At 35.2% G+C, this 12,201-nt stretch overlaps 1 protein-coding gene and 1 long non-coding RNA gene across 17 annotated transcripts in view; one reads left to right on the top strand and one right to left on the bottom strand.

Moving 5' to 3' along the window:
* The window catches only part of EXOC6B (exocyst complex component 6B), a 612,331-nt gene that overhangs the window by 421,806 nt on the left and 178,324 nt on the right, over positions 1-12,201 (top strand). For 9 of the 11 annotated variants that reach the window (XR_013349063.1, XR_013349062.1, XM_077842877.1 and 6 more), the window contains one exon: positions 7,025-7,166. Coding sequence is in view for 8 of the 11 variants with exons in the window: in XM_077842877.1 (XP_077699003.1) it covers positions 7,025-7,166 (142 nt within the window). In the remaining 3 variants the exon portion in view is untranslated. Of the gene's footprint in view, positions 1-7,024; positions 7,167-8,049; positions 8,294-12,201 lie in introns of those variants that run through there. The other 2 variants (XM_077842883.1, XR_013349064.1) reach the window with 2 other exon arrangements.
* Positions 1-12,201, bottom strand: part of LOC144280635 (uncharacterized) — a 58,654-nt gene that overhangs the window by 32,631 nt on the left and 13,822 nt on the right. For 5 of the 6 annotated variants that reach the window (XR_013349070.1, XR_013349071.1, XR_013349072.1 and 2 more), the window contains exon 3: positions 7,120-7,204. The exons of the other annotated variant lie outside the window; for it this stretch is intronic. This is a non-coding gene — a long non-coding RNA (uncharacterized LOC144280635). The remainder of the gene's footprint in view (positions 1-7,119; positions 7,205-12,201) is intronic. 6 annotated transcript variants of the gene reach the window in all.

Here is a 12,201-nt window from a genome sequence, read left to right as displayed (position 1 = left end):
GTTAAAGAAAACAGAGGAAAGAATGAACAATACCAAAACAAAATTATTTGAACAGATATTAAAAATCAAATGTGTGTTTAAGGATAGTAAAATTCAGGATTTGTAGTGAAAAGCTCATCACAAGAGCTCTCAAAGATGAATTAAATGTGTTTAACAGGGATCCCTGGGTGGCGCAGCGGTTTGGCGCCTGCCTTTGGCCCAGGGCGCGATCCTGGAGACCCGGGATCGAATCCCACGTCAGGCTCCCGGTGCATGGAGCCTGCTTCCCCCTCTACCTATGTCTCTGCCTCTCTCTCTCTCTCTGTGTGATTATCATAAATAAATAAAAATTAAAAAAAAATGTGTTTAACAGAGTCAACAAAGCAGAAGTCAAGATGAGTTAGCTCAAAGATCTACAGAAAACACCCAAACTTAAACACATAGAAAAAAAAAAAAGAATACTAATTTATTTTTAACTTTTAAAAATGGAATAGGTCATAAAAGAGATATGGAGCCAGTTGAAAGGTGTAATATGTATGTCCTTGGAGACCCAGGAGAGAATGAGAATTGTACAGAGGCTTTAATGTGTCTGCACTCAGTTGCAGATCTTCAAAATATATGAACAAAAACTGACAGAACCAAACAGATAAATGGATTCACAATATATTTCATTATTTTAGTACTCCTTCAGTAACCAATAAAACAAATAGACAGAATACCAGTAAGGCTGTAGAAGACTTGAACCATAATATCAAACAACTTGATTTAATCGACATTCCATCACCAAGAGCAGCATTTTTTTTTCTAGTGCACATGCAACATTCACTAAGCACATTCTAGACCATAAAACAAGTCTCAATAAATATAAAAGGAATAAGTTCTTACCAACTGTGTTTGCCATTTGCAACAGAAATAAGTTAGAAGTAAATAATAGACATGTTTATGTAATATACCACAATTAGACATAATGTATCATCTTTTTTATATAATGCTGGATGTGATTTGCAATTGTGTTGAAATTGGGTATGTATGTTTATGCAGGATGTTGGTTTTTACTTTTTTGTTCTTGTATCATCTTTGCCTTTGATTTTGCCATCAGGGTTATGTTGGTTTCATAAAATGAGTTTAGAAATGTTTTCTCTCCTATATTTTGTGGAAGGTTTTGTCTAGAATTGGTTTAGTATCTTCCATTAATACTTGATAGAGTTCACTAGTGAATTCATCAGAGTCTAGAGTTTCTTTATTGGAAGGTTATAAAATATAAATTCAATTTCTTTATTAGAAATAAGCTTATTTAATGTGTGTGTGTGTGTGAAAGACAGAGAGAAAGAATCTCAGGAGATGCGGAAAAAGATTTTGTCAAAAATGGACACTCTTTCAAAAAAAAAAATCTACCTCTCAGGAGACAAATCTAGTCTTATTTAATCCAATAAAAGGGTATCTGTGAAAACCTACATCTAACATTTTACTTAATGGTAAAAGACTAAATGTTTGACCTCTAAGATTAGGAACAAAACAAGGATGTTTGCTCTCAACATTCTAAATCAACACCCTATTGGAGCTAGTTCATGCAAAATGACAATAAAAGAAATAAAAAGTGTGCTAATTGAAAAGGAGGACATTGAAAATTTTTTCTTTTTTAAAAAGATAACACCATTATCTAGAAAATTCTAAGAGATTTTTTTTAAAAAGGTAGTAAAACTGAGATCATAAGATACAAGGTCACTATGAAAAGAACAGGTCTGTTTCCTTTTTTTAAAGATCTTATTTACTTATTTTAGAGAGAGAGAGAGAGACAGAGCACACTAGCACAGACACAAGTGGGGGCGGGAGGAGGAAAGGAGAGGGAAAGGGACTCTCAAGCAAACTCCATGCTGAATGGAGCCCTACCTCAGGACTCCATCCCTGACCCTGAGATCATGACATGAGCTGAAACCCAAGAGTTGGATGCTTAACCATCTGAGCCACCCAGGCACTCCAAAACAGGTCTATTTCTTTGTACAAATAAAGAGGAATTAAAATCTGAAATTAAAAGTCAGTGTAGTTTACAACATCAAAAAACTGGAAATACTCTGTAACAAACAAAATACTGGAAATACTATGTAACAAACAAAATATGTGCAACTCAAAACTTTAAAAAAATTACCAAAAAAATGAAAGAAACTCTAACTAAATAGAAAGGTATACTGTATTTATGGATTCAATATTATTAAAATGTTAGTTTTCCCAAAATTAATGTAAAGCAACTTTTCTCCATCAGGCTTCTAGGTGAGAATCACACCGCAATTCCCTAAGGCATCCATGATATATAATGAAGTAACATTTCTTCAACGTGTGTGGAATTGTACTAGCTATATAAATCTTGAAGGAAATAAGTATAGATGTTAATAAGCTGATTTTAAGATTTCTATGAAAATTCAAAGCCTAAAATAAAATAACTAAGACTATTTTGAAAAAGAAGAAGAATGTTAGGGAACTTTATGCTGCCTGGTTTCTGTATTTACTATAATGCTTTAGTAAGTAAGAGAGTGAAGTATTGGCATAAAGTTTGACAAAAAGATCAAGGAACAGAATAGGGAGCCTGATTTTCATCAAAGGTGCCTATGCAATATCTCTATCTTGTACACTAATATTGAACACTATATTGTACACTATATTGAAACTAATATTACATTGTATATTAACTAGAATTTCACTAAATATTTTTAAAAAGAAATAAAAACATGTTTGATAGTCTCCACGTCTACTCACTACATGGAGAAAAACTTGAACAAGTACCTTTTGAAAGAGGATATCCGTTTGACCAGAATGTATGAAAATATGCTTCAATAGAATTACTTCTGAAGGAATGCACATTGAAGCCACAATAAGATACCACTATACTCTGGCAACATAGCATGAATTCAAAAGGTTTTTACAGTATCAAGTGTCGGAGAGGCTATGGGATAGCTCATACATTACTCATGGGAATATGAAATGGCACAGTCACTCTGAAGAACTTTGGCAGTTTCTGATAAAATTAAATATATAACTACCCTATGATCTAGCAATCTCCCACCTAGGTATTTTTCCAAGGAAAATGAATATTTCCACTTAAAGACTCTTATTTGTAATAGCTTCCAAATAGAAATAACCCAAATACATACCAGTAAAAAAAAAAAAAAAAAAAAAAAAAATGAACAAATTGTGATTTATTCATACTCCTCAGCAATAAAAAGGAACAAGCTATAGATACATGAAATAACCTAGATGAATCTCAAAAACATGCTGAGTGAAAAAAAGCTGGGTATAAAAGAGGCCTGGAGAAATCTTTTTATATGAAGTTGAAGAGCAGCCAGAGCTAACCTATGGGGCTGTATGTCAGAAGAGTTATCTCATGGTGTGGGTGGGTCTACCGATTTTAAAGGCAACTTGGGGAGCTTCTGAGTCTATGGAAATGTTCTGTATCTTGAGCTGGATGATAGTTTTATAGGTTTTTACATATGAAAAGGTCATCAAGCTATATTCTTAAGATTCGCCCAGGTACTGCTTGTAAGTATACCTCATATGTAGCAAAAAGTGTTTTTTTGTTTTTGTTTTTGTTTTGTTTTTTGTTTTTTGTTTTTGTTTTTTTTTTGTTTTGTTTTGTTTTTTTTTAAGATTTCTTGGGTTTCTTAAAAGGTGACTGAGAATAAAAAAGTGAAGCAAGTGGATAAGTCTCAGAACCAGGTGTAAAGCATCTGGTAAATCCCTCCTCTGACTTCTCCTTACATCCACATCCTGAATATATATTCCCAGTTTTCTTTGGACAATGCTTTTCTCTTTGGACTTCTTAATTTCTCATGACAAGTTAAGTAGGAATTATTTTCTTTTATTTTTATTATGTTTTTCTTATTTTTTATTACTAGGGGTTCACCATCTCATTGTAGGCCTAGTAATGGCTTAAATAACACTATATATGTTGTCCAGGATATTTTGACTGTCATCCTTGGGCCTTTTTTTTTAAGCTGTTGTTTGTTTAGAATGGAGGGAATTATGCATGATTTTAATGAGTGGATATTTATTCAGGTTCTCTAATTGAGTTTAATAATATTCTTTGGAGGGGATTAACATGTTTCATGTTAATACATTAAGGGTAATAAACCATTTACTATTTTTAGATGAATCAGGAGTCAGGAGTATCAACTATCTTATCCCAAATTACACAGCCAGTAAGTAGTAGAGAATAAAGATTGGAACTTTCTGACTCTCAGCTATCTTATTTTCATTTTACCGGTTTAGCACCTGCCTTCGGCCCAGAGCGTGATCCTTGAGACCCGGGATCGAGTCCCATGTCGGGCGCCCTGCATGGTGCCTGCTTCTCCCTCTGCCTGTGTCTCTGCCTCTCTCTCTCTCTCTCTCTCTGTGTCTCTCATGAATAAATAAATAAAATCTTAAAAAAAAAAAAGAAAAAAATGCATTTGTTTTTTTTTTTAAAAAAGATTACTTAAGAGGGTGAAACCACCTTTTTTTTTTTTTTTTTTTTTTTTTTGCATGATATGTTGGTGATTTTGACTGAGTCTATGTTTATCCTTTCTTAGAAAACCTATGGACACTGTGGTGGTAATGGAAACCAGAAATGAAAAAAGAATGGGTAGTGGACTGTGAATTAGCAAAGTTCCAAAATGCTTTCTAGAGTTGGCAAAATATTTAACACTGGAAACATTCATTTCTGCAATTATCACTTTGTTTAGGAATAAATAATTAGCTTGAAGGGGAGTAGAATGGAAAGTAATTGGAGGGCAGTTAAATAACTCAATATGTTAAGAGTAGTATAACATTTGATAATGTATAAGTGCATTTGGCTTTCTTGATTGATATATATTGATGAGGACTTGAAAGCCAAGTCTATGTTTCATGTTAATACATTAAGGGTAATAAACCATTTACTATTTTTAGATGAATCAGGAGTCAGGAGTATCAACTATCTTATCCCAAATTACACAGCCAGTAAGTAGTAGAGAATAAAGATTGGGACTTTCTGACTCTCAGCTATCTTATTTTCCTTTTACCGGTCCAGTTTTGCTTCTCCTTGGCAACCTATTTTGGCTGCTGAAACAAGCCTTTCAAATGCTATCTTCTTCAGCCTCTAGCTTCATCGGGCTTTTAGCTCTTTGATTTTCACAACATCTCCATGTTCAGCTTGTTGGGTTCTTTAAGCATCTATCTTGGCCTAGGTGATTACTTTGGGCCACATGTTAAGAAGGACACCGCAGCCAATACTCAGTATTTGAAGAGTTGGCTCCTGAATTACCACTATCTTACCTATGTGGGCCTAGTCTACATCTTGGATGACCCATTAACCTTGTTACCATCTGGACCAGTTTTTGCTCAATGTTTCCCTGTAAGACAGTATAAGATTTAGTACTGCTTTTTAGGTGATGGTTTACTGGAAAGATACAGATTTAGGACTGGGTAGAAATGCTTAATAAATAGCCATTTGATTTCATAAAAATTTCTGAACTTCACAGAAGTGTATTCATCTACAAGAAAAAAAGAATACCAACTTGTGGCAGTGATTCTGCAAATGAAATGAAATAGCATAAGATGTCACCTGCTTAAGTCCAGCCACCTTGGGTGTATGCTAATGCCCAAAAGATAGTTTCTTACCCTTTTCTCTGGCTTCTGATCTGGTTTAGTCTTACCCTCCTTCCTTCATTCTATTCCCACTCTCTCTGTGGAAAAGCCACAGGGCTTCTCACAGCTTGGATCTGCCCCCTCTGATTGTTCACCCAGAGCCTGTTACTGTTGAACTCTCTGGTTCTCCTTGGTGTGCTACCTGTTTCAGGTCTCCAGTGGGTTTAACTGAAAGCAAGCCATTTAATGTAGGTTTCATTTATAATGTTGACTTTTCTCTTTAGGATTCAATATGCTTCCATTGCCTCTTTTTTAGTTGGCCTGTACAGTAGTCCCTAAGTATTTCCACTTGTCTTAAATCTTCTAGAGTGTGGATCTTCAGAACATACAAACAGAACTGTATAGATGAGGAACAATTTTTTTAAAGATTATATTGTATTTTTTAAAGTAATCTCTACACCCTACGTGGGGCTTGAACTCACAACCCCGAGATCAAGAGTTACATATGCCACAAACTAAGCCAGTTAGGCATTCCTCAGTGTTCATTATAAAAAAAAATAAAAAATAAAAATCCTTTTATTTATTTTTTTCAGAAAACTTGGATTTTTCTTTACATTTTTTTATGTGTTCAATCAATAAAGCAGTAAACATTCTGGTTTCTTTTTTTTTTTAATTTTATTTAAATTCAGTTTGCCAACATAGAGTATAACACCCAGTGCTCATCTCATCATGTGCCCTCCTTAGTGCCCATCCCCCAGTTATCCCATCCCCTCACCTACCTCCCTTTCTGCAACCCTTTGTTTCCCAGAGTTGGGAGTCTCTCATGGTTTGTCCTCCTCTTTGATAACACTATAGTTTCTAGATAAATTAGGGAATTTTGTTTACATTTGTTTTTTAAGGATTCTAGTAATTTTGGAAGGGACTTTGAAATTTACCCTCTGAAGAAAAATCCCTTTTTAGTTTAATTAAGGTTTTGAATATTATTTGTGTACTGTGTATTTTGGGGGGAAAGCGCTTCTTGAATAAATAGCTGGGCTTTATGAATTTTAATGTTATAGCTATATAACTCATGGTAATGAAGGTAGTAGTGAAGATGATTGCCACCAGGTGCTATTAATCCAAGATTATTGAATGCCAAGGATATCATACTGGAGAAAATCTTAAAGAAATCCCTAATTATGAAAAATAAATTATTGGGACGTCTGGGTGGTCAGCGGTTGAGCATCTGCCTTTGACTCAGAGTGTGATCCTGGGGTCCGGGGGTCGAGTTCTGCATCGGGCTCCCTGTGAGGAGCCTGCTTCTTTCTCTGCCTGTGTCTCTGCCTCTCTGTGTGTCTGTCATGAATAAACAAATAAAATCTTAAAAAAAAAAAAAGAAAAAATTATTGTAATTTTTGTTGGGATTTCCTTTTAGTCCAATAACATTATGATTTACACTCTTCTATTTCAGGGAAAGGTGGCCCAGACAGCATGTATGTCAGCTTGCAAGCATTTAGCCACATCCTTGATGCAACTTTTGCTGGAAGCTGAAGTAAGACAACTCACCTTGGGAGCATTACAGCAGTTCAACTTGGATGTCAGAGAATGTGAACGTAAGACAGTGAAGCATCTCTTTACTTGTTTGTTTTACCTGTGTGTGTACTCACACCCATGAAAAAAAAAAAGAAAAAGATAAGCTTAGGTCTGTGGGGTCTTTGTTCCTGATGGAGTTGATGAATACCTGGATGATAGAGACAACTTGAAAGGCGTGTAGAAATAGCCTATCAGCAAGCTAATTTGAGCACCCAGAAGTGCCAAGGCCCCTATGCAGAATATAGATCTCTGGCCACAAACAAGTTTGCAATCCCAGGGGTGGGGATATAAGGCAGACATGCATTTAATGCACATCAAAGAAAACCTGATTAGTCAAAAGCCTTCAAAAGAATACAGTTCCCAACTACTTTTTTTTAATATTTTAAAACCATTTTTACATCTTATCTACAAACTCTTCTTCATCTAAAGAACAAAGGTGTGTGCACTTACCAGTCAGAAATGTTTTCTATTACAGGTAGAAACAGAGAATGTTAGAGTGATTTTAAAAAATAGGTTTTATTTTTCTTGGAGACAGTTGGTTGCTATATTGATTTAGTTACTCAGTGATGTCATCAAGGACTTGGGCTTTTTTTTTTAGTAGACACACAATGTTTCGGGCATACACCATAGTGGTTCAGCTTCTCTATACCTTATGCTATGCTCACTCCAAGTGCACTACCATCTATCACCATACAATGCTATTACAATATTGTTGACTATATTTCTAATGCTGTGCCTTTTATACTCATGGCTTATTCATTCCTTCACTGGAAGCCTATATCTCCCACTTCCCCTCACACATTTGCCCATCCTACCATCCCCCAAACAACTATCAGTTTGTTCTCTGTATTTATAGGCCTGATTCTGCTTTTTGTTTGTTTATTCATTTGTTTTGTTTTTTAGATTCCACGTTATGAGTGAAATTAAATTGATATTTCAAGGACCCAGACTCTTTTGTTCCCTCTCCTCTACCATACTTGGAAGTGTGGACTTTTCCTCTTCATACATATTATAGTCAGAAGAGATCACATTCCCTCAAAAAAAAAAAGAAAAAAGAAAAAGAAAAAAGAAACAGAAATGGCATATGACCCAATAATTCTGCATCTAAATATTTATCTAAAGAAAATAAAACAGTAATATGAAAAGATATATGTATCCCTGTGTTTATTGCAGCATTACTTACAATAGCTAAATATGGAAACAACCTAAGTGTCCATAGATAGATGAATGGATAAAGATGTGACATATCTCTATGATAGAATATTATTCAACCATAAAAGAATGAAATCTTGCCATTCACAACAACATGGATGGACCTGGAGAGTATTATGCTATAAGTAAAATAAGTCAGAAAGAAAAATACAAATAATATATGTTCACTTAATGTGGAATCTAAAAAATAAAACAAAAAAGACAGAAATAGACTCATAAATAGAGAAAACTGTGATCGCCAGAGGGAGAGTGAGGGGTGGATAAAATAAGTGATGTAGATGAGATACAAAATTCTACTTAAAAAATAAGAAAATGACAGAGATGAAAATTAGAGCTTAGGGAGTATAGTTATTAGGGTAGTAAGTTTGTACGGTGGTATGGTAACTATACTTGTGGTAAGCATTTTGTTACGCGTGTAATTGTCAAATCATTATGTTGTAACTAATATTGTATGCCAACTATACTTCAATTTTAAAAAAAAATAAGAGGAGATTTACATTCAAGACAGGAAAAAGAGGCCAGTGTCACTTAGTCCTTTTATTAAGAAAATTAAAACCTTTTCAGGAGACACCTAACAAGCTTCCCCGTATGTCTCATTGGTAATAATACAGTTCCATGGTTACCTCCACCTCTGAGGGAGGCCACAAGATTATCTGGCAAAGTGATAGAAGACCATCATTATTAGGATAGTTGATTCATCATGAGTCATCCCCTTGGAGTTGAACATAAAATTAGTTCTGGTTAGGAAGAAGAAGGAAGAAATAAAGAGTGTTCTGATGTTCATTGTGGTGTCAGAAATGAAAATGAACAAAAATGATATGACAACTTGAAATTTTTTTCTGACTCTAAGAAAAATTAGTGGAAAATTCTAAAAGTCTGCTAATACTTTTTCTCTATCTCTTTATTTTTGCTGCCTGTTAGTTTCTCTTGTTTGACTTTTGATGACTAGAAATTAAGCTTTTATTGGCTATGCTGTTTTTAATGAATTACTTACTAGAGACTTCCAGTTTTAGTCACCACACAGTAACAGTTATCAACATTACCTTTCTGCTATAAACTTCTGTAAAACTGGATAAAATGCAGAAAGCAATTCTTTTCATGTATTGGGTAGTAGCACAAAGTTGTGATCTTTCAGAAAGGGGAAATGTACGAGATAAACCTGACATTCACTCTCATTTTCTGTCTGGGGTTGCTTACTGTCCAAACAGCTGCACAGTAAAGTAGAGCCCAAATCAAAAGCAGAGTTTTGCACAGAAAACAAAACAAAACAAAAACCAGAGATTAATATATAGGGCTGGTGAGGCAGCTGGGTTTTTTGTGGGGCAAGATACAAGAGAGCAAGGAATTGTTTAGAGAAGTAGCTCTAGAAGTCTACATCAGAGAGCCTTTGAGTCTCTGATGGTCAAAAACTAAGTTGCTGTGTGCAGGGTAAAATCCTGGGAAGCCTGGCAGAGAACAGCCACTGAAGATCTGTGAGTGCTAAGAGACATTGGAATTCTGGCCAACCAAAGTTGAGAGACCAGCTAATCATCTTGCACTCAATAAGACCCCCAAAAGTTAGGCCTTAAGAGTATTCAAGCTCTAGAGTAAGAGCCAATCTTCATACATCCTAAGAAAGCCAAATAATGATACCTAACAAAATAAAGGTAACCTACCAATAAAACAATCGCCTGCCAAGACAAAACTCAACTGTCTTTGAAGGATGAGGAACACACAAAAAATTTCAGACTCTTAACCACATAGCCTCAACAATTTCACAGCAAAAGGCTAAGATTTAACATGCAAAGAAACAGGAGAATGTGACCCCTAACAAGAAGTGACAGGCAATAGAAATAGACCCACTGATAACAGAAATGTTGAAAATAATAGGGCCTTTAAAAATCTGCATATAAATATATTTAGTACTTTCAACCATAGCTGAAATTGTTCCCAGGTTTGATAAAAAACATTAATGCATTGATTCAAAAAGCTCAATGAATCTTTAGCAGGATAAACAGAAAGCCACACCCAAGTACATTATGGTTAGATTACTAAAAAATAAAAATAAATAAAAGAGAAAATCTTAAAAATGCCCCAAGAAGAAAAGACATATTACATAATGAAAGGCAATGATAAAAATGACTGCTTATTATCAGAAACAGTGTTACCAGGAGGCAATAGGATATCTTCAAAGTACTGAAAGGAAAGAAAAACAAAAAGGCCTGTGAACCTAAAACTCTATGTCGTGTAAAAAATATCCTTCAAAAATCAAGATACAATAAAGGCATTTCAAGTAAAGAGAAGTTAAGAAAATTTGTTTGCCAGGTTTGCACTACAACTCATTTAAAAGGTAGTTTTTCCAACTGAAGGGAAATACTAGATGCTCACTCAGATCTATGAGGCAGATTACATTGCTCAAAGATGTCTATAGTAGTATCGCCTTCCCCACATCTTTTTCTAGAACCTTCACACTACCTTATTAAGATGGGACATTTAACTCCCCTTTTCTTGAATCTGGGCAAGTTTGTGACTTGATCATAACTAATAGAGTGTGACAAAAGTGGCTGTTTTAACTTAAGTGGCTAGATCATAAAAGGTAGTGCAGCCACCATCACCTTTGTTAGCTGCTGCTAACAAAGTCCGTCTACCTTGAGGCCGCCACAATGTGAGGAAACCCAGATCAGCTTGTGGGGGGACCACATGGGGAAGCTCTGATATCTGACATCTAATATTTTATGTTATTGGTGCTGTGTTTTGTTACATTCCTTTAAATAGTGTTAGATTTTTGTCGTGACTCGCATTTACATTATATGGGATTGGTTGGAATCTTTCAACTCTTGCTTTTATGTTTATATTGGGTCCAGAGCCACTCTTTATCTAGGTCTTATTAACCCCAAATCCAGAACAACACCTTTTGAAGGATTCTACCTCATGTCCCACCTATCAGGAGACCTTTCGATTCTGGCTGGTGGGCATACAAAATATGCCCAGCTCTGTAAAAGCTCCGTAAATTATTCTGCCTATTTATTTCTGGTGGTCCTTTCCCCAGTCTTGGGTACTTTCTTCTCATATATGCATAGATTAGTACCCAGCCAAGTATTCAGTGAGAACCTTCTGAAGCTTTCCTGAGTTCTCTTGATTTGTATCTTCTACCACTCTGGTATTTGGCCCTGGAAATACTAATTTCCTTGGCATTCTGGACTATAGTCTGTGACTTTTCAACTCAGACTGCCATGCTTTGTTTGGATTCCCTCCCTATGCCCGCTTTGCTTCACAGCCTGGAAGCTGCCTCTAGGTATGTTTACCTGGTTTGTTTTCCTTCTTTCAGAGATCACAGTGCTGCACTGACTATTGTCTAATCTCTATAAAACCATTCCTTCACATGCTTCGTCCAATTTGGGGTTTCGTTTTTAGTTTTTTTAATCTGGTGATAAGATGAGTCCTCTTCCTATTACTCCATCATGACCAGTACCAGAATAATCAAGTAAATATCTTCTCATGCTTTTTAAAAATTTTATATTTTGCAGAAAAAAACCCTGCTTTTTGTGGAATTTTTGGGGGAAAAAACAAAAGTACAAAGAGAAAAATCACCATAATCTCATCATTCTGAAATAAATACATTCCAGAGATTATATTCAGAAATGATAATATCCAGCAGCCATAGAATTTTTTTCTAGAAATCATCCATCAGATCCGTGCATCTAATTAATCCAAATTGTTTTATGTGCCTGGGTCTTAACCAATTATTTACCAGGAGGATAAAATATGCTTGATGATGGGCTAGACCAGTCAAAATTGATTTTTAATATTGGGTATAAAGTCATTCATTTCGAAGTTTTGAGGAAAGAGTAGAACTTCATTCTG

The sequence above is a fragment of the Canis aureus genome, chromosome 12 (assembly GCF_053574225.1).
Source record: "Canis aureus isolate CA01 chromosome 12, VMU_Caureus_v.1.0, whole genome shotgun sequence".
Classification (NCBI taxonomy): Eukaryota; Metazoa; Chordata; class Mammalia; order Carnivora; family Canidae; genus Canis; species Canis aureus.
Note: the sequence above shows the minus strand (reverse complement) of the source record. Positions and strands in the feature narration are given on the sequence as shown.